Source organism: Dicentrarchus labrax, unplaced genomic scaffold, assembly GCF_905237075.1.
Source record: "Dicentrarchus labrax unplaced genomic scaffold, dlabrax2021, whole genome shotgun sequence".
Lineage (NCBI taxonomy): Eukaryota > Metazoa > Chordata > Actinopteri > Moronidae > Dicentrarchus > Dicentrarchus labrax.
The window spans coordinates 1-22211 of NW_026136841.1; the positions used below are offsets into that span (position 1 = coordinate 1).

At 45.5% G+C, this 22211-nt stretch overlaps 1 protein-coding gene across 5 annotated transcripts; it reads right to left on the minus strand.

Moving 5' to 3' along the window:
* Positions 1-6: 6 nt before the first annotated feature.
* Positions 7-20655, minus strand: LOC127360056 (fibroin heavy chain-like). 5 transcript variants are annotated; one of them, XM_051394311.1, is made up of 4 exons: positions 20636-20655; positions 4079-5118; positions 1835-3982; positions 7-1555 (listed from the first exon to the last, which is right to left on the minus strand). In XM_051394311.1, exons 3-4 carry the CDS (start codon positions 2130-2132, stop codon positions 1398-1400), a joined length of 456 nt encoding a protein of 151 aa, XP_051250271.1. In that variant the 5' UTR covers positions 2133-3982; positions 4079-5118; positions 20636-20655; the 3' UTR covers positions 7-1397. The 5 variants fall into 5 exon arrangements, 1 of the variants encoding a protein (XP_051250271.1); XR_007883152.1 differs by lacking the exon at positions 20636-20655 and having other exon boundaries at positions 7-2311; positions 3132-3982; positions 4079-5113; XR_007883151.1 differs by lacking the exon at positions 20636-20655 and having other exon boundaries at positions 7-2311; positions 2666-3982; positions 4079-5113.
* Positions 20656-22211: the final 1556 nt, after the last annotated feature.

The following is a 22211-nucleotide window of genomic DNA, read 5'->3' on the forward strand; positions in this document are numbered from 1 at the left end:
CCACACACTCATCTGGAAAAGGAAAAAAGGACAAACAAATTTCAAGGGTCTTTATTTATTTATTTATTTATGTATTACATGGTAATAACCCATTTATAGGGGCATAATTAGTGGAATATTGGTAATATTAATTTTCTAAAGGGACTTTTCACGGGGAGGGGGACAACAGGGGATTTGACAGTTGGAATAAACACGTGACGACTTGCAGCTGGCAACCCCTGGCCCCCCACTCACCCCCCCTCTTGTCTATAAATACCCAGCCTGCCCACTCCTCAGTCCCACTTGCTTCTCACAGCTCGAGCACACTACATGGAAGAATAGAGACAGAGAACACTCACTCTACAACACTTTTACAACCACAGAACAAGCTAACCTGAAGAAGGTCTATCTTTAGACCGAAACGTCGTTCAAAGCTTGTTCAAACTTTATTCAAATTTAATTTCTTTTATTATTTTTTTGTTTTTTATTTTCCCACGGCCTATAATGCGTGGTGAGAACGGGGAAGAGGGTTGGACGGTGGTTTCCTACCGGCGTGACCGCTACAGGCAGCCCCCGGGGGGAAGGCCCAGACCCCGCTCAGCCCAGTACCGCTCCCGCCAACGCTACCAGGCCACAGGGCAGCGTCCCAGCTATGCCTCTGTTGTTAGAGGACATGGACGGAGGGACGACTACCCACAACGCTACCGTTCCACGGAGCATGGCCATAGGCCACAATTTTTTGAAAATCCGGGAAGCCGCAGGGCCCCGTACAACCAACCTGCAAGACACAACACAACATGGAACACAGGGAGAAACACATGGAACACAGGGAGAAACACATGGAATTCAGGGAGAAACACAGGGAGAAATACAGGAAACACAGGGAGAAACACATGGAACACAGGGAGAAATACAGGAAACACAGGGAGAAATACATGGAACACAGGGAGAAATACAGGATACACAGGGAGAAACACATGGAACACAGGGAGAAACACAGATAACACAGGGAGAAATACAGGGGGAACAGGGAGAAACACAGGCAACACAGGGAGGAATACAAGCAACACACATGGGGAAAAGAGGGAGAGAAACAGGAATGGGAACAGACAACAGTCTGATGACCCTGATTTTGGAATTAAGGCCAGGATAATGAAAAAAATCATTACATTGGCCCACCACCTGAAAAATGTTTCGACCGATAAGCCCCCCCCAGCAATCCATAAATTAACAACTAATTTGGCCACCACAATTAAACCGGCTAGCCCCAGTGAGGGGGCCCGTCTCCTCATTGAGAGCAATGCCAAAAACTGGGAATATACAACAATCCTTATTCTCAGGGATCACTACATTGACTCCATTGATAAGGAGTTTAACACCTTATCTGCATTGCCCAAACGGGATTGGCCTGCCCCCTTTCAAGTGGCCTCCACCTGGGCAAAAAGACACCTGGGTAGGAGACTCCAGGCTGAGACCCTGGAGCAGGTGGAGGCCCTCATGGTCGTGCAGCTCGACCCAGACACGGATGAGGGAAAGCCTGACTGCCCGCCACCACCCCCTGCCACAGCTCCGCCACCTGTGTTCGATAAACAAAAAACACAAACACAACACAGTGTTCAGGCACAAATCCACGTCAACAATGACAACAGGGAATTGGAGGTACTGGAAACACGGGCCCACTCACCAGTAACACCAGCCCCCCCTCCTCCTCCTCCTCCTCCTCCTCCTCCTCCAGCGGCCTCCCTGGACCTCCTCGGCTTCTTTAAGCAGCAGCCGAGGCCCCAGAGAGTCCGGAGGTTAGCGCCTGCGGTACACTTACCTGCAAAGGGAGAGGAAGAAAAAAATGTTAACTTACCTGAAAATCCTCCTCCGACGACGACGGCTGCCCCCGCGGTGGTTGCTGCTCCTGTACGGCTGGCCGCTCCGGCAACTCCTCCCTCGCAGCCTGACGCTTCGGTGCCGGAGGCTGCTCCGGTGTCGGAGGCCGCTCCGATGCCGGAGGCCGCTCCGGTACAGCTTGCCGCTCCAGCGCCAGCGGCTGCTCCAGGGCAGTTGGCCGCTCCGGTGCCAGCAGCCTCTCCGGCGCTACCAGCCGCTCTGGCTCCGACAGTGGCTCCTTTAAACCCGTGTGTGGTCCACAGCCCAGACTCCATCACCTGCCTCTCAGGTGACGGGGATCTGGTAGAGCCCCATAAAGGCCCTTTTGAGGCCTCCACCGCTCAGTCCACTCCGGTTAAATTCAGGAGCCTTAGAAGAGCAACCCAGAGCAGACTCACGCTGCGGCCTAGACCGACAGCGCCGACCCCAGTGCCTATGCCCAACACCAGGAGACCTACAAAACACATAAACACACAGAATAAAATACAGGATTGGGGCCTCAGCATTGGCAAAGAGTGGGCCTTTATTGGCGACTCTAACTTGGCCAAAATGCCTCCATTTGAAAGCACCAACCTACAAATTGACAGCTACCCAGGGGCGACATTAGCACATGCTAAAACGCTAATTGATAAGGCCACCACCTCCACCAAATTAGAGAAATTGGTCCTCTCTTTTGGTATAAACAACAGAAACGCTGCATCCAAAACAATCCTGGCACAGCAGCTATTAGCCACAGTGGAGGCAGCTGAGGCTAAATTCCCTCAAGCGGCCGTTTGGGTGCCTTTAATCAATTATTCCCGTCACTTACCTCTCAAAGAGCAGGCCTGCCTGGTCCACCTGAACGCACATATCCAAAAAAACTGCCTCTTCATCCCCAGACTGCCCTCCAAATCTTTTGAAACTGGAGCAGATAACATACACTGGACAAAAGCCACCGCCAAACACATGTTTGACCACTGGACGGGGTATTTAAAATGCTCATCCCCATAAGCCTGCACTCTCAGGAGGGGTCAAAAAATGTACTGTTGTTATCACAGACATTCAAATTAACCCAGGCCCAGTTCACACTCCTGGACAGGGGCCTCTCTTTCATCCCCACTAGGGGGAGCCAGAGCAACATCATTGAGCAAAGCAGATGGGACCTGCAGCAATATCACAGGAGAATCAAACTCCATGTTTATTTTCAAAATAAAAAAGATGTGATTTTCACCCCCTTTACCCAAAAATCTGATTGGAGCCCCCCCTTGTCTAATTTGCCACCGGAAATCACTGACCTCATCCAAGCGGATATTCATTATTTTGAAAACAATTTCCAGCCAATCCCAATCAGGAATAATTTGAGCCAGGAGGAAATTGAAGCCCTCAAGGAACTGAAAGAAAACAAAAACATCATTATAAAACCAGCAGATAAAGGCAGCGCAGTAGTGGTGATGGACAGGGAACAATATTTATTTGAGGGCAACAGACAGCTAACAGACAAAAAATATTATTCTGTCTTAAAGGATCCTATCTACCCTGAAACTAAAAAAATGGTGCAACCAATTATTAAATCATTATTAGATAAAAAATTCATAAACAAAAAACAATACACTTACCTGCTGGGTAATCCGATCCCCCGGCCCAGACTGTTTTACCTGCTGCCCAAGATACATAAAGAGCCCTCAAAGTGGAGTGTCCCCTTTGAAATCCCACCTGGAAGGCCGATTGTCTCTGATTGTGATAGTGAGACCTACTACACGGCCCAATTTATTGATTATTATATCAACCCACTTTCTAACAGACACTTCGGCTATCTCAAGGACACTTACCACTTTATTAATACGGTCAAACAACTACATATCCCCCCCGACTCCATCCTGTTCACTATGGATGTTGACAGTCTATACACCAATATTGATATTGATGAAGGCATACAGGCCATAAAAAACATATTTACAAAATTTCCAGACAAAAAGAGACCTGATAAGGAACTATTACAACTCCTTGCAATCAACCTGAGGAGAAATGATTTTGAATTTGACAGCAAATTTTATTTACAAATTAAAGGCACTGCCATGGGCAAAAAATTTGCACCGGCATATGCCAACATCTTCATGGCCGAATGGGAGACCTCCGCCCTGGCAGCCTGCAACAAAAAACCATTACATTATTATAGATATCTGGATGATATCTGGGGGGTCTGGCCCCACTCTATGGAAGAATTTGACCAATTTGTACTCACCTTGAATAATCACAACCCGTCCATCACACTGAAGTCCACCACTAGCACCACGTCGGTCGACTTCCTGGATACCACCACCTACAAGGGGATCAATTTCCAGCATACAAACAAATTAGACATTAAAGTTTTCTTCAAAGAAACAGACACCCATGCCCTGCTTTATAAGACCAGCCACCACCCCAAACACACATATAGGGGCCTTTTGAAATCACAATTACTCCGTTTCCACCGTATCTGCACACACAAAAGTGACTTCATGGCGGCCACAAAAACGCTTTTCAGAGCTCTCGCCACCAGGGGCTATGTACGCTCCTTCCGGCGGAAGGCCCTCAGCACCTTTCTGGAAACAAAACCAGTAGACACGTCGGATGTACTCCCCTTCGTCACCACCTATTCCAAGCCAGCAATCGCTCTGTGCAGAAAAATCAAAGAAAATTTCCAACAAAAAATCATTGATCCGGGACTCCTTAATAACCACAGGTTCATAGCAGCCTATAGGAAAAACAAAAACCTCCAGGACCATCTGGTGACAGCCAAAGTTAAGCCCCTATCGACCTCAAAATCCAGAGGCCATGGCCAATTTTTCAAACATGCCACCTGGATCCACAGCCATGTCAACAAAACAGTCCATAAGACCATGGCATGTGGCAATCCACACTCCAAAAATTGCGTGTATCTTATTTCATGTCTTATGTGCGGCCTACAGTATGTGGGCGAGACCAGAAACACGCTCTTACAGCGGTTCACCCAACACCGCTACAACATCCAGAGGCGGAGGGAAACCCACACGCCTCTGGTCAGCCATTTTCTGGCCCATGGATGGTCGTCTGTCCGGGCCACGATCATCCAGATGGACCCCAGCTGGAACGCCACACAGAGAACCCGAGCTGAAAGGACATGGATAAGAAAATTAGAAACATTACACCCCAAAGGCCTCAACCTCAAATAAGAGCTTTCCTGATCTGGAGCAGGATGGCCCGTGCATGGAGCCTCGACACCGCTGCGCGGTGCCGAGACTCATCCACTTTCTCTATCCTAACCTTAACCCTAAACCTAACCTTAGCCCTCAAACCTTAAAATTAGTCCCAAACATTTAAAGTAGCCCTGACCCTAAAGTTAGCCCTAAACCTAACATTAGCTTTAAACCCTAAAATTAGTCTTTAACATTTAAAGTAGCCCTGGCCCTAAAGTTAACCCTAAACCTAACATTAGCTTTAAACCCTAAAATTAGTCTTAGACATTTAAAGTAGCTCGGGCCTTAAAATTAGCCCTAAACCTAATATTAGTGTTAAACCCTAAATTAGCTCCAAAACCTAATATTAGTTTTATGCATCTAAATTAGCTTTAATTATAGTCAGGGCCTTGACCGGTGGGTGGTTCAGACCATTTATGGGTTTTAGAGGGTGTAGAACATTGACCTTTGACAATGGGGGCTGGGTGGTAGGAAGTTGGAGACATTAGTGGAAGCGGGTACCTCACCCGGGGTACAGGTCACGGGAAGGGGGCGTGGCTAGGGTAGGGAATTCTTTTTAATTAGGTAGGTAGAGTGGGTTTGGATTTATTTTGCAGTTATTAGACCTTGGGGGGTCGAGGGGTCGGACATTGGTAGTTTTTTGAGTGGTTTTGGAGTCTTTTGGAGTTTTTTAGGGAGTTTTGGTTTAGCTGGGGGCGGAGTTAGGGGGTGGGTGTGGTTAGGGTAGGGAACTCTGTTTGATTTAGTGGATAGAGTGGGTTTGGATTCATTTTGCAGTTATTAGACCTTGGGGGGTCGAGGGGTGGGACATTTGGCAGTTTCTCAGGTGTTTTCTGAATTTTTGGCGGGTTTTTAGGTAGTTCGGGTTTGGTTGGGGGCGGAGTTAGTGGGGTGTGGTGGATTGGATTTTCCAGACACCGCGTTAGGGGGAGACCGCGGTCTCCCTTAGGTAGAGTGTGGGAGGATGCTCTGGTGCTGGGTAAAATAGGATTCCTGGAGTCGTGCGGTGTATGGGGCACAGGAGGTTCATTTGATAGGCAGAGTGGCCTGCAATTTAATCCTGATTGCTCTGACCAGAGTTACCTAGCGTTGTCAACAACTGGTCAGATGCGGGTGCATCTGCGAGACACTGGGAACTTCTGGAGAGGAGGATGAGGGAGGTACGTATTGTTCTAAACAGATCGGTACGGTAAATCCTTTTCCATCATGGGGAGGCAAATTGGAAACTTATCTCTGTGTGATATATAATATGCAGCGGAATTTTTCTGATATATCTCGACTTATTCCAGTGGCGCTTGCGATAGATCTAATACCGATCTGCATTCATATAGAGTATATCCAGACTTATCAAAGCTGCACTTGCGATATATCTAAGATTAGAGAGACTTACTGGCGTATAGCTAATACGTATATCCAATACGTAGGTCCAGGCTCGTTGTGGTTGGACTTGCGTGGATCTAATATGTATATCCAGGCTTATTGTGGTTGGACTTGCGTGGATCTAATAGGTATATCCAGGCTTCTTGAAGTTGGACTTGCGTGTATCTAATACGTATATCCAGGCTCCTTGCAGTTGGACTTGTGCGTATCTAATATGTATATCCAGGCTTATTGTGGTTGGACTTGCACGTATCTAATTTATATATCTAGGCTCCTTGAAGTTGGACTTACGCCTATTTTACATGCATATCCAGGCTTATTGTGGTTGGACTTGCACGTATCTAATTTATATATCTAGGCTCCTTGAAGTTGGACTTACGCGTATCTTACATGTATATCCAGGCTTATTGTGGTTGGACTTGCGCGTATCTAACATGTATATCCAGGCTTCTTGAGGTTGGACTTGCGTGTATCTCATATGTATATCCAGGCTTATTGTGGTTGGACTGGCGCGTATCTAACATGTGTATCCAGGCTTCTTGAAGTTGGACTTACGCGTATCTAACATGTATATCCGGGCTTCTTGAAGTTGGACTTGCGTGTATCTAATATGTATATCCAGGCTTATTGTGGTTGGACTTGCGCGTATCTAATATGCATATCCAGGCTTATTGTGGCTGGACTGGCGCGTATCTAACATGTATATCCAGGCTTCTTGAAGTTGGACTTACGCGTATCTAACATGTATATCCGGGCCTCTTGAGTTGGACTTGCGTGTATCTAATATGTATATCCAGGCTTATTGTGGTTGGACTGGCGCGTATCTAACATGTATATCCAGGCTTCTTGAAGTTGGACTTACGCGGATCTAACATGTATATCTGGGCTTCTTGAAGTTGGACTTGGGTGTATCTAATATGTATATCCAGGCTTATTGAAGTTTTACTTACGATATATCTAATACTTATCAGGACACACCCTGGGGATTGATCAACCCCGGCGGGGCCTCCCTTGGGTGAGGGTGTCTAGTGATAATGGCCGAAACACCCGAGGATCCCAAGGTCCACTACTGACGATGTGTTCCAAAAATAGGACGATGGTTCGTTTGGTCTGATAACCCGAATGGGTGTAGATATTTGCGATAGGACTATTGGTTCTCACTCACGTCGAGGTTTGGTTGGATTTTGAGAGTGGCAATGCTGTTGGTTTCCTGAGTGGTCTCACTCAGAGGGCGGCAGGGGCCAGTTGGGTGGGGGGCACAGTTGAGAGAACTCTGAGTGACATGCGCCGGCCCGTGCTTTCCGATGGCTCTCTATTCCAAACTGTGTTCTCGTTAGAGGCACAGGGGGAGTCCATTGAGTTAATTTAAATTCACCCTAACCCGCCAGTGCCTTCGGACAAGCGGGTTCTCTCTTAAGACTACTGTTGCTCTTTTTAAAAGAAGCGGGGGTCAGGGGTTGGGTTGTATTTCTGATTTTGGTCAGAATGGTGCGAGGTGGTCATAACACCCAAGGCTAATCAGGGGAGATTGGTTTTCTTTCCCCCTCTTTTTCATTAAGACGTCTGAATTGGTGGTAGGTCTGAGCGGATAAGATTTGACGACAGGTCCTAATGTGATCCTGGTTGTGTCCTGACTCGATGAAGCCCCTTTCCTTCGTCCTTTCTCTCTTCCCCAATAGGGGCGGAGCAGAGGTGGATCCGGTTATTGGATGGTGTGTATCCCAAAGGATTAAATGAAAAGGAATGGAATTATTTGGATGGTATCCACTGGTTCAGGGATGTGTACCGGATCGGAGGATGGGTCTCTGTCTCTCTCTGTCTCTCTCTGTGTCTCTCCCTGTCTCTGTGTCTCTCTCTCTCTGTCTCTCTCTCTCTCTCTCTCTCTCTTTTTCTTTTCTCTCTCTCTCTCTCTCTCTCTCTCTCTCTCTCTCTCGTTTTTTGTCTGGGTTTCCTTGTTCAACTCCCCTCTCCCTCTGTCTCATTGGGATAAGAGGGAGCGGGGGGCGTAGGACTGCATAGTTTTGCAAAGGTTGTAGTTGAGGCACATGCCTGTCTCCTACTACTGTTCCTACTGCCCCCCTTTGAGGTTTCTTCTTCTTTTCTTTTTTCTTTCTCTCTCTCTCTCTCTCTCTCTCTCTTTTGTTCTCCCTTTCTCTCCTTCTCTCTTCTCTCTTTCTTTCTTTTTTTCTCTCGCTCTCTCTCTCTCTTTCTCTTTCTCTCTTTCTCTCTCTCTCTCTCTCTCTCTCTCTCTCTCTCGTGTTTTGTCTGGGTTTCCTTGTTCAACTCCCCTCTCCCTCTGTCTCATTGGGATAAGAGGGAGGGGGGGGCGTAGGGACTGCATAGTTTTGCAAAGGTTGTAGTTGAGGCACATGCCTGTCTCCTACTACTGTTCCTACTGCCCCCCTTTGAGGTTTCTTCTTCTGTTTCTTCTTCTTCTTCTTCTTCTTCTTTTCTTCTTTTTTTCTTCTTTCTTTTTCCTTTTTTTCTCTCTCTCTCTCCCTTTCTCTCCCTCTCTTCTCTCTTTCTTTCTTTTTTTCTCTCGCTCTCTCTCTTTCTCTTTCTTTCTTTCTCTCTCTCTCTCTCTCTCTCTCTCTCTCTCTCTCTCTCTCTCCTTTTCCTAATTTCTAAGTCAGGTATTTACCCTTGGCCTCGGCAGTGCCCTAACCATAACAATTTCCTGGTTGACAGAGGATACACGCCGACTCCGGGAGAACGGAAGGATTTTATACGGGGCTTTCCTTTGGTATTTGGTCTGGCCTTTAACATCGGTTTTGGTCTTGGCATGTATCTTTAACATTAGTCCTAAATATTTATATTTATAATAGTTCTAAATCTTAAAATTATTCTCAAACCCTAAAATTAGTCCTAAACATTTAAAGTAGCCCTAACCCTAACCTTAACCCTAAACCTAACCTTAGCCCTCAAACCTTAAAATTAGTCTTAAACATTTAAAGTAGCCCTGACCCTAAAGTTAGCCCTAAACCTAACATTAGTTTTAAACCTTAAAATTAGTCCTAAATATTTAAAGTAGCTCTGACCCTAAAGTTAGCCCTAAACCTAACATTAGCTTTAAACCCTAAAATTAGTCTTAGACATTTAAAGTAGCTCTGGCCTTAAAATTAGCCCTAAACCTAATATTAGTGTTAAACCCTAAATTAGCTCCAAAACCTAATATTAGTTTTATGCATCTAAATTAGCTTTAATTATAGTCAGTGCCTTGACCGGTGGGTGGTTCAGACCATTTATGGGTTTTAGAGGGTGTAGAACATTGACCTTTGACAATGGGGGCTGGGTGGTAGGAAGTTGGAGACATTAGTGGAAGCGGGTACCTCACCCGGGGTACAGGTAAAGGGAAGGGGGCGTGGCTAGGGTAGGGAATTCTTTTGAATTTTGTAGGTAGAGTGGGTTTGGATTTATTTGGCAGTTATTAGACCTTGGGGGGTTGAGGTGTAGGACATTTGGTAGTTTTTTGAGTGGTTTTGGAGTCTTTTGGAGTTTTTTAGGGAGTTTTGGTTTAGCTGGGGGCGGAGTTAGGGGGTGGGTGTGGTTAGGGTAGGGAACTCTGTTTGATTTAGTGGATAGAGTGGGTTTGGATTCATTTTGCAGTTATTAGACCTTGGGGGGTCGAGGGGGGACATTTGGCAGTTTCTCAGGTGTTTTCTGAATTTTTGGCGGGTTTTTAGGTAGTTCGGGTTTGGTTGGGGGGCGGAGTTAGTGGGGTGTGGTGGATTGGATTTTCCAGACACCGCGTTAGGGGAGACCGCGGTCTCCCTTAGGTAGAGTGTGGGAGGATGCTCTGGTGCTGGGTAAAATAGGATTCCTGGAGTCGTGCGGTGTATGGGGCACAGGAGGTTCATTTGATAGGCAGAGTGGCCTGCAATTTAATCCTGATTGCTCTGACCAGAGCTACCTAGCGTTGTCAACAACTGGTCAGATGCGGGTGCATCTGCGAGACACTGGGAACTTCTGGAGAGGAGGATGAGGGAGGTACGTATTGTTCTAAACAGATCGGTACGGTAAATCCTTTTCCATCATGGGGAGGCAAATTGGAAACTTATCTCTGTGTGATATATAATATGCAGCGGAATTTTTCTGATATATCTCGACTTATTCCAGTGGCGCTTGCGATAGATCTAATACCGATCTGCATTCATATAGAGTATATCCAGACTTATCAAAGCTGCACTTGCGATATATCTAAGATTAGAGAGACTTACTGGCGTATAGCTAATACGTATATCCAATACGTAGGTCCAGGCTCGTTGTGGTTGGACTTGCGTGGATCTAATATGTATATCCAGGCTTATTGTGGTTGGACTTGCGTGGATCTAATATGTATATCCAGGCTTCTTGAAGTTGGACTTGCGTGTATCTAATACGTATATCCAGGCTCCTTGCAGTTGGACTTGTGCGTATCTAATATGTATATCCAGGCTTATTGTGGTTGGACTTGCACGTATCTAATTTATATATCTAGGCTCCTTGAAGTTGGACTTACGCCTATTTTACATGCATATCCAGGCTTATTGTGGTTGGACTTGCACGTATCTAATTTATATATCTAGGCTCCTTGAAGTTGGACTTACGCGTATCTTACATGTATATCCAGGCTTATTGTGGTTGGACTTGCGCGTATCTAACATGTATATCCAGGCTTCTTGAGGTTGGACTTGCGTGTATCTCATATGTATATCCAGGCTTATTGTGGTTGGACTGGCGCGTATCTAACATGTGTATCCAGGCTTCCTGAGTTGGACTTACGCGTATCTAACATGTATATCCGGGCTTCTTGAAGTTGGACTTACGCGTATCTAACATGTATATCCGGGCCTCTTGAGTTGGACTTGCGTGTATCTAATATGTATATCCAGGCTTATTGTGGTTGGACTGGCGCGTATCTAACATGTATATCCAGGCTTCTTGAAGTTGGACTTACGCGTATCTAACATGTATATCCAGGCTTATTGTGGTTGGACTTGCGCGTATCTAATATGCATATCCAGGCTTATTGTGGTTGGACTGGCGCGTATCTAACATGTATATCCAGGCTTCTTGAAGTTGGACTTACGCGTATCTAACATGTATATCTGGGCTTCTTGAAGTTGGACTTGGGTGTATCTAATATGTATATCCAGGCTTATTGAAGTTTTACTTACGATATATCTAATACTTATCAGGACACACCCTGGGGATTGATCAACCCGGCGGGGCCTCCCTTGGGTGAGGGTGTCTAGTGATAATGGCCGAAACACCCGAGGATCCCAAGGTCCACTACTGACGATGTGTTCCAAAAATAGGACGATGGTTCGTTTGGTCTGATAACCCGAATGGGTGTAGATATTTGCGATAGGACTATTGGTTCTCACTCACGTCGAGGTTTGGTTGGATTTTGAGAGTGGCAATGCTGTTGGTTTCCTGAGTGGTCTCACTCAGAGGGCGGCAGGGGCCAGTTGGGTGGGGGGCACAGTTGAGAGAACTCTGAGTGACATGCGCCGGCCCGTGCTTTCCGATGGCTCTCTATTCCAAACTGTGTTCTCGTTAGAGGCACAGGGGGAGTCCATTGAGTTAATTTAAATTCACCCTAACCCGCCAGTGCCTTCGGACAAGCGGGTTCTCTCTTAAGACTACTGTTGCTCTTTTTAAAAGAAGCGGGGGTCAGGGGTTGGGTTGTATTTCTGATTTTGGTCAGAATGGTGCGAGGTGGTCATAACACCCAAGGCTAATCAGGGGAGATTGGTTTTCTTTCCCCCTCTTTTTCATTAAGACGTCTGAATTGGTGGTAGGTCTGAGCGGATAAGATTTGACGACAGGTCCTAATGTGATCCTGGTTGTGTCCTGACTCGATGAAGCCCCTTTCCTTCGTCCTTTCTCTCTTCCCCAATAGGGGCGGAGCAGAGGTGGATCCGGTTATTGGATGGTGTGTATCCCAAAGGATTAAATGAAAAGGAATGGAATTATTTGGATGGTATCCACTGGTTCAGGGATGTGTACCGGATTGGAGGATGGGTCTCTGTCTCTCTGTCTCTCTCTGTGTCTCTCCCTGTCTCTGTGTCTCTCTCTCTCTCTCTCTCTCTCTCTCTTTTTTTTTTTCTCTCTCTCTCTCTCTCTCTCTCTCTCTCTCTCTCTCGTTTTTTGTCTGGGTTTCCTTGTTCAACTCCCCTCTCCCTCTGTCTCATTGGGATAAGAGGGAGCGGGGGGCGTAGGACTGCATAGTTTTGCAAAGGTTGTAGTTGAGGCACATGCCTGTCTCCTACTACTGTTCCTACTGCCCCCCTTTGAGGTTTCTTTCTTCTTTTTCTTTTTTTCTTTCTCTCTCTCTCTCTCTCTCTCTCTTTTGTTCTCCCTTTCTCTCCTTCTCTCTTCTCTCTTTCTTTCTTTTTTTCTCTCGCTCTCTCTCTCTCTTTCTCTTTCTCTCTCTCTCTCTCTCTCTCTCTCTCTCTCTCTCTCTCGTGTTTTGTCTGGGTTTCCTTGTTCAACTCCCCTCTCCCTCTGTCTCATTGGGATAAGAGGGAGCGGGGGGCGTAGGACTGCATAGTTTTGCAAAGGTTGTAGTTGAGGCACATGCCTGTCTCCTACTACTGTTCCTACTGCCCCCCTTTGAGGTTTCTTCTTCTTCTTCTTCTTCTTCTTCTTCTTCTTTCTTTTCTTCTTTTTTTTCTTCTTTCTTTTTCCTTTTTTTCTCTCTCTTTTGTTCTCCCTTTCTCTCCCTCTCTCTTCTCTCTTTCTTTCTTTTTTCTCTCGCTCTCTCTCTTTCTCTTTTTTTCTCTCTCTCTCTCTCTCTCTCTCTCTCTCTCTCTCTCCTTTTCCTAATTTCTAAGTCAGGTATTTACCCTTGGCCTCGGCAGTGCCCTAACCATAACAATTTCCTGGTTGACAGAGGATACACGCCGACTCCGGGAGAACGGAAGGATTTTATACGGGGCTTTCCTTTGGTATTTGGTCTGGCCTTTAACATCGGTTTTGGTCTTGGCATGTATCTTTAACATTAGTCCTAAATATTTATATTTATAATAGTTCTAAATCTTAAAATTATTCTCAAACCCTAAAATTAGTCCTAAACATTTAAAGTAGCCCTAACCCTAACCCTAACCCTAAACCTAACCTTAGCCCTCAAACCTTAAAATTAGTCTTAAACATTTAAAGTAGCCCTAACCCTAAAGTTAGCCCTAAACCTAACATTAGTTTTAAACCTTAAAATTAGTCCTAAATATTTAAAGTAGCTTTGACCCTAAAGTTAGCCCTAAACCTAACATTAGTTTTAAACCTCAAAATTAGTCTTAAACATTTAAAGTAGCCCTGGCCTTAAAATTAGCCCTAAACCTTATATGAGTGTTAAATCTTAAATTAGCCCTAAAACTTAATATTAGTTTTATGCATCTAAATTAGCTTTAATTATAGTCAGTGCCTTGACCGGTGGGTGGTTCAGACCATTTATGGGTTTTAGAGGGTGTAGAACATTGACCTTTGACAATGGGGGCTGGGTGGTAGGAAGTTGGAGACATTAGTGGAAGCGGGTACCTCACCCGGGGTACAGGTAACGGGAAGGGGCGTGGCTAGGTAGGGAATTCTTTTAATTAGGTAGGTAGAGTGGGTTTGGATTTATTTTGCAGTTATTAGACCTTGGGGGTCGAGGGGTCGGACATTGGTAGTTTTTTGAGTGGTTTTGGAGTCTTTTGGAGTTTTTTAGGGAGTTTTGGTTTAGCTGGGGGCGGAGTTAGGGGGTGGGTGTGGTTAGGGTAGGGAACTCTGTTTGATTTAGTGGATAGAGTGGGTTTGGATTCATTTTGCAGTTATTAGACCTTGGGGGGTCGAGGGGGGGGACATTTGGCAGTTTCTCAGGTGTTTTCTGAATTTTTGGCGGGTTTTTAGGTAGTTCGGGTTTGGTTGGGGGCGGAGTTAGTGGGGTGTGGTGGATTGGATTTTCCAGACACCGCGTTAGGGGGAGACCGCGGTCTCCCTTAGGTAGAGTGTGGGAGGATGCTCTGGTGCTGGGTAAAATGAGGATTCCTGGAGTCGTGCGGTGTATGGGGCACAGGAGGTTCATTTGATAGGCAGAGTGGCCTGCAATTTAATCCTGATTGCTCTGACCAGAGCTACCTAGCGTTGTCAACAACTGGTCAGATGCGGGTGCATCTGCGAGACACTGGGAACTTCTGGAGAGGAGGATGAGGGAGGTACGTATTGTTCTAAACAGATCGGTACGGTAAATCCTTTTCCATCATGGGGAGGCAAATTGGAAACTTATCTCTGTGTGATATATAATATGCAGCGGAATTTTTCTGATATATCTCGACTTATTCCAGTGGCGCTTGCGATAGATCTAATACCGATCTGCATTCATATAGAGTATATCCAGACTTATCAAAGCTGCACTTGCGATATATCTAAGATTAGAGAGACTTACTGGCGTATAGCTAATACGTATATCCAATACGTAGGTCCAGGCTCGTTGTGGTTGGACTTGCGTGGATCTAATATGTATATCCAGGCTTATTGTGGTTGGACTTGCGTGGATCTAATAGGTATATCCAGGCTTCTTGAAGTTGGACTTGCGTGTATCTAATACGTATATCCAGGCTCCTTGCAGTTGGACTTGTGCGTATCTAATATGTATATCCAGGCTTATTGTGGTTGGACTTGCACGTATCTAATTTATATATCTAGGCTCCTTGAAGTTGGACTTACGCCTATTTTACATGCATATCCAGGCTTATTGTGGTTGGACTTGCACGTATCTAATTTATATATCTAGGCTCCTTGAAGTTGGACTTACGCGTATCTTACATGTATATCCAGGCTTATTGTGGTTGGACTTGCGCGTATCTAACATGTATATCCAGGCTTCTTGAGGTTGGACTTGCGTGTATCTCATATGTATATCCAGGCTTATTGTGGTTGGACTGGCGCGTATCTAACATGTGTATCCAGGCTTCCTGAAGTTGGACTTACGCGTATCTAACATGTATATCCGGGCTTCTTGAAGTTGGACTTACGCGTATCTAACATGTATATCCGGGCCTCTTGTGAGTTGGACTTGCGTGTATCTAATATGTATATCCAGGCTTATTGTGGTTGGACTGGCGCGTATCTAACATGTATATCCAGGCTTCTTGAAGTTGGACTTACGCGTATCTAACATGTATATCCAGGCTTATTGTGGTTGGACTTGCGTGTATCTAATATGCATATCCAGGCTTATTGTGGTTGGACTGGCGCGTATCTAACATGTATATCCAGGCTTCTTGAAGTTGGACTTACGCGTATCTAACATGTATATCTGGGCTTCTTGAAGTTGGACTTGGGTGTATCTAATATGTATATCCAGGCTTATTGAAGTTTTACTTACGATATATCTAATACTTATCAGGACACACCCTGGGGATTGATCAACCCCGGCGGGGCCTCCCTTGGGTGAGGGTGTCTAGTGATAATGGCCGAAACACCCGAGGATCCCAAGGTCCACTACTGACGATGTGTTCCAAAAATAGGACGATGGTTCGTTTGGTCTGATAACCCGAATGGGTGTAGATATTTGCGATAGGACTATTGGTTCTCACTCACGTCGAGGTTTGGTTGGATTTTGAGAGTGGCAATGCTGTTGGTTTCCTGAGTGGTCTCACTCAGAGGGCGGCAGGGGCCAGTTGGGTGGGGGGCACAGTTGAGAGAACTCTGAGTGACATGCGCCGGCCCGTGCTTTCCGATGGCTCTCTATTCCAAACTGTGTTCTCGTTAGAGGCACAGGGGGAGTCCATTGAGTTAATTTAAATTCACCCTAACCCGCCAGTGCCTTCGGACAAGCGGGTTCTCTCTTAAGACTACTGTTGCTCTTTTTAAAAGAAGCGGGGGTCAGGGGTTGGGTTGTATTTCTGATTTTGGTCAGAATGGTGCGAGGTGGTCATAACACCCAAGGCTAATCAGGGGAGATTGGTTTTCTTTCCCCCTCTCCTTTTTCATTAAGACGTCTGATTGGTGGTAGGTCTGAGCGGATAAGATTTGACGACAGGTCCTAATGTTATCCTGGTTGTGTCCTGACTCGATGAAGCCCCTTTCCTTCGTCCTTTCTCTCTTCCCCAATAGGGGCGGAGCAGAGGTGGATCCGGTTATTGGATGGTGTGTATCCCAAAGGATTAAATGAAATGGAAAGGAATGGAATTATTTGGATGGTATCCACTGGTTCAGGGATGTGTACCGGATTGGAGGATGGGTCTCTGTCTCGCTGTCCCTCTCTGTCTCTCTCTGTGTCTCTCTGTCTGTCTCTCCCTGTCTCTGTGTCTCTCTCTGTGTCTTTCTGTCTGTCTCTCCCTGTCTCTGTGTCTCTGTGTCTCTCTCTCTCTCTCTCTCTCTCTCTCTCTCGTTTTTTGTCTGGGTTTCCTTGTTCAACTCCCCTCTCCCTCTGTCTCATTGGGATAAGAGGGAGCGGGGGGCGTAGGACTGCATAGTTTTGCAAAGGTTGTAGTTGAGGCACATGCCTGTCTCCTACTACTGTTCCTACTGCCCCCCTTTGAGGTTTCTTCTTCTTTTCTTCTTCTTTTCTTCTTTTTCTCTCTCCCCCTTTTTTTTTTTCTTTCTCTCTCTCTCTCTCTCTCTCTCTCTCTCTCTTTTGTTCTCCTTTTCTCTCCCTCTCTCTTCTCTCTTTCTTTCTTTTTTTCTCTCGCTCTCTCTCTCTCTCTTTTTTTCTCTCTCTCTCTCTCTCTCTCTCTCTCTCTCTCTCGTTTTTTGTCTGGGTTTCCTTGTTCAACTCCCCTCTCCCTCTGTCTCATTGGGATAAGAGGGAGCGGGGGGCGTAGGACTGCATAGTTTTGCAAAGGTTGTAGTTGAGGCACATGCCTGTCTCCTACTACTGTTCCTACTGCCCCCCTTTGAGGTTTCTTCTTCTTTTTTCTCTCTCTTTTTGTTCTCCCTTTCTCTCCTCTCTCTTCTCTCTTTTTTTTTTCTCTCTCTCTCTCTCTCTCTCTCTCTCTCTCTCTTGCCTCTCTCTTTCTCTCTCTCTCTCTCTCTCTCTCTCTTTCTTTCTCTTCTCTCTCTCTCTTTCTCTCTCTTTTTTTCTCTCTCTCTCTCTCTTTCTCTCTCTCTCTCTCCCTCCTTTTCCTAATTTCTAAATCAGGTATTTACCCTTGGCCTCGGCAGTGCCCTAACCATAACAATTTGCTGGTTGACAGAGGATACACGCCGACTCCTGGAGAACGGAAGGATTTTATACGGGGCTTTCCTTTGGTATTTGGTCTGGCCTTTAACATCGGTTTTGGTCTTGGCATGTATCTTTAACATTAGTCCTAAATCTTAAAATTATTCTCAAATCCTAAAATTAGTCCTAAACATTTAAAGTAGCCCTAACCCTAACCCTAACCCTAAACCTAACCTTAGCCCTCAAACCTTAAAATTAGTCTTAAACATTTAAAGTAGCCCTGACCCTAAAGTTAGCCCTAAACCTAACATTAGTTTTAAACCTTAAAATTAGTCCTAAATATTTAAAGTAGCTCTGACCCTAAAGTTAGCCCTAAACCTAACATTAGTTTTAAACCTCAAAATTAGTCTTAAACATTTAAAGTAGCTCTGGCCTTAAAATTAGCCCTAAACCTTATATGAGTGTTAAATCTTAAATTAGCCCTAAAACTTAATAGTAGTTTTATACATCTAAATTAGTTTTAATAATAGTCAGGGCCTTGACCGGTGGTGGGTTCAGACCATTTAGGGGGTTTAGAGGGTGTAGAACATTGACCTTGTACAATGGGGGCTGGGTGGTAGGAAGTTGGAGATATTAGTGGAAGCGGGTACCTCACCCGGGGTACAGATCACGGGAAGGGGGCGTGGCTAGGGTAGGGAATTCTTTTTAATTAGGTAGGTAGAGTGGGTTTGGATTTATTTTGCAGTTATTAGACCTTGGGGGGTCGAGGGGTCGGATATTTGGTAGTTTTTTGAGTGGTTTTGGAGTCTTTTGGAGTTTTTAGGGAGTTTTGGTTTAGCTGGGGGCGGAGTTAGGGGGTGGGTGTGGTTAGGGTAGGGAACTCTGTTTGATTTAGTGGATAGAGTGGGTTTGGATTCATTTTGCAGTTATTAGACCTTGGGGGGTCGAGGGGTGGGACATTTGGCAGTTTCTCAGGTGTTTTCTGAATTTTTGGTGGGTTTTTAGGTAGTTCGGGTTTGGTTGGGGGCGGAGTTAGTGGGGTGTGGTGGATTGGATTTTCCAGACACCGCGTTAGGGGGAGACCGCGGTCTCCCTTAGGTAGAGTGTGGGAGGATGCTCTGGTGCTGGGTAAAATAGGATTCCTGGAGTCGTGCGGTGTATGGGGCACAGGAGGTTCATTTGATAGGCAGAGTGGCCTGCAATTTAATCCTGATTGCTCTGACCAGAGCTACCTAGCGTTGTCAACAACTGGTCAGATGCGGGTGCATCTGCGAGACACTGGGAACTTCTGGAGAGGAGGATGAGGGAGGTACGTATTGTTCTAAACAGATCGGTACGGTAAATCCTTTTCCATCATGGGGAGGCAAATTGGAAACTTATCTCTGTGTGATATATAATATGCAGTGGAATTTTTCTGATATATCTCGACTTATTCCAGTGGCGCTTGCGATAGATCTAATACCGATCGGCATTCATATAGAGTATATCCAGACTTATCAAAGCTGCACTTGCGATATATCTAAGATTAGAGAGACTTCCTGGCGTATATCTAATACGTATATCCAATACGTAGGTCCAGGCTCGTTGTGGTTGGACTTGCGTGGATCTAATATGTATATCCAGGCTCATTGTGGTTGGACTTGCGTGGATCTAATATGTATATCCAGGCTTCTTGAAGTTGGACTTGCGTGTATCTAATACGTATATCCAGGCTCCTTGCAGTTGGACTTGTGCGTATCTAATATGTATATCCAGGCTTATTGTGGTTGGACTTGCACGTATCTAATTTATATATCTAGGCTCCTTGAAGTTGGACTTACGCCTATCTTACATGTATATCCAGGCTTATTGTGGTTGGACTTGCACGTATCTAATTTATATATCTAGGCTCCTTGAAGTTGGACTTACGCGTATCTTACATGTATATCCAGGCTTATTGTGGTTGGACTTGCACGTATCTAACATGTATATCCAGGCTTCTTGAGGTTGGACTTGCGTGTATCTCATATGTATATCCAGGCTTATTGTGGTTGGACTGGCGCGTATCTAACATGTGTATCCAGGCTTCCTGAGTTGGACTTACGCGTATCTAACATGTATATCCGGGCTTCTTGAAGTTGGACTTGCGTGTATCTAATATGTATATCCAGGCTTATTGTGGTTGGACTTGCGCGTATCTAATATGCATATCCAGGCTTATTGTGGCTGGACTGGCGCGTATCTAACATGTATATCCAGGCTTCTTGAAGTTGGACTTACGCGTATCTAACATGTATATCCGGGCCTCTTGAGTTGGACTTGCGTGTATCTAATATGTATATCCAGGCTTATTGTGGTTGGACTGGCGCGTATCTAACATGTATATCCAGGCTTCTTGAAGTTGGACTTACGCGTATCTAACATGTATATCCAGGCTTATTGTGGTTGGACTTGCGCGTATCTAATATGCATATCCAGGCTTATTGTGGTTGGACTGGCGCGTATCTAACATGTATATCCAGGCTTCTTGAAGTTGGACTTACGCGTATCTAACATGTATATCTGGGCTTCTTGAAGTTGGACTTGGGTGTATCTAATATGTATATCCAGGCTTATTGAAGTTTTACTTACGATATATCTAATACTTATCAGGACACACCCTGGGGATTGATCAACCCCGGCGGGGCCTCCCTTGGGTGAGGGTGTCTAGTGATAATGGCCGAAACACCCGAGGATCCCAAGGTCCACTACTGACGATGTGTTCCAAAAAATAGGACGATGGTTCGTTTGGTCTGATAACCCGAATGGGTGTAGATATTTGCGATAGGACTATTGGTTCTCACTCACGTCGAGGTTTGGTTGGATTTTGAGAGTGGCAATGCTGTTGGTTTCCTGAGTGGTCTCACTCAGAGGGCGGCAGGGGCCAGTTGGGTGGGGGGCACAGTTGAGAGAACTCTGAGTGACATGCGCCGGCCCGTGCTTTCCGATGGCTCTCTATTCCAAACTGTGTTCTCGTTAGAGGCACAGGGGGAGTCCATTGAGTTAATTTAAATTCACCCTAACCCTAACCCTAACCCTAACCCTAACCCTAACCCCTAACCCTAACCCTAACCCCTAACCCCTAACCCTAACCCTAACCCTAACCCTAACCCTAACCCTAACCCTAACCCTAACCCTAACCCTAACTCATGCCTATTCCTATCGGGTAACCCTAACCCTAGCTTCCAAATGGCTGGCTGGCAGGCACGCTGATGACAGACATGTCTATCACTCCAAATAACACCTTTCCCAGTAGCCTTACCCTGAACCTAACCACTCCCACACCTGCCTACACACAACCAACCACCTCAGACACTCCAAAACAGTCAACATACAAACCTGTCCCAATCCACTCCAAATGGCCCCAAACGTGCTCCTAAACACTTTCTGAAAAATCCCATACTAGGGCTGACACTTTGAAATTTTCCAACAACCAGTCGCCCCATTGGCAATGAATGGACACACTCAAACGGGAATAACTCCGAAACAAACGCCCCGGACCCCTGGAAAACCCCCCCCCCCCCCACAATCCCCCCCCCCTTAAAAACACGCCATGCCTCCCCCCTTCCCTCCCACCTCCCCCTCCCGCGAAAAAAGAATTTTTTTCCCCTTTTTCAAATAAATCCCCCCCCTCCCTTTTAAACCAAGAAAAAAAAAAACCAACCAAAAAAGAAAGAAAAAAAAAAAAAAAAATAAAATCCCTCCAAACTACCTCTCAAAAAACACAAAAAGAAAAAAAAAAAAACAAAATAAAAATCTTAAATACTCCTTCTCACAATCATAACACAAACCCTAACCCAAACCCAAACCACCCCCCCCCCACCCCCACCCCCCCCCCCCTAAGCCCATATAATGTTTGAAGCCACTGACTAAAGTAGGCAATTTAATACAATGGATGACGTGTAGCCATTAAAGGGAGGCACACATACCCAACGGAAGAAGTGTAATCATAGTTATGAACACTTAATAAATCTAAGGGAAAGAATTGGAGCCAGGGAATAAAGATTTTAATTGGAAAAAGACATGGGAAACAACGGTTACAAGAAATCACTGCAATGACAGGAGGGAGGACACGAATTTTCAGAAAGGGAGGGGCTCAGAGTATAAAAGGGAGCGGCAGACATTTTGGAACTCAGTTTGGCACGGACCTCTGAGGGAGCCATTTCTCCCCAGAGGGGCTCATTCATAGGGGATACTTACCTCAATTAAAGGGAATACTTACCTCAACTAAAGGGAATACTTACCTCAACTAAAGGGAATACTTACCTCAACTAAAGGGAATACTTACCTCAACTAAAGGGAATACTTACCTCAACCAAAGGGAATACTTACCTCCACCTAAAAGGAAAAATACCTGTATGTCATGACAGCCTGAAGAAGTCCCAAGAAGAGGACGAAACGTCGCGAGCGTCACCTGACATACAAGAGAAAGAGAACATAACATGAGGGAAATTAAAGGAGCCACACAACAAAAAACAAAAGTGCAAAAAAATTGACAAACTGAGGACCTACATACAATATAACTTATACTTCATATAACAAAGGCGAACCGGTCTAACATAACTCAAATAATGAGCTTATAAAACCTCTTTAGAGAAGATGGGGACGGAGAGCTGGCCATCCACAGGGTGGAGAGT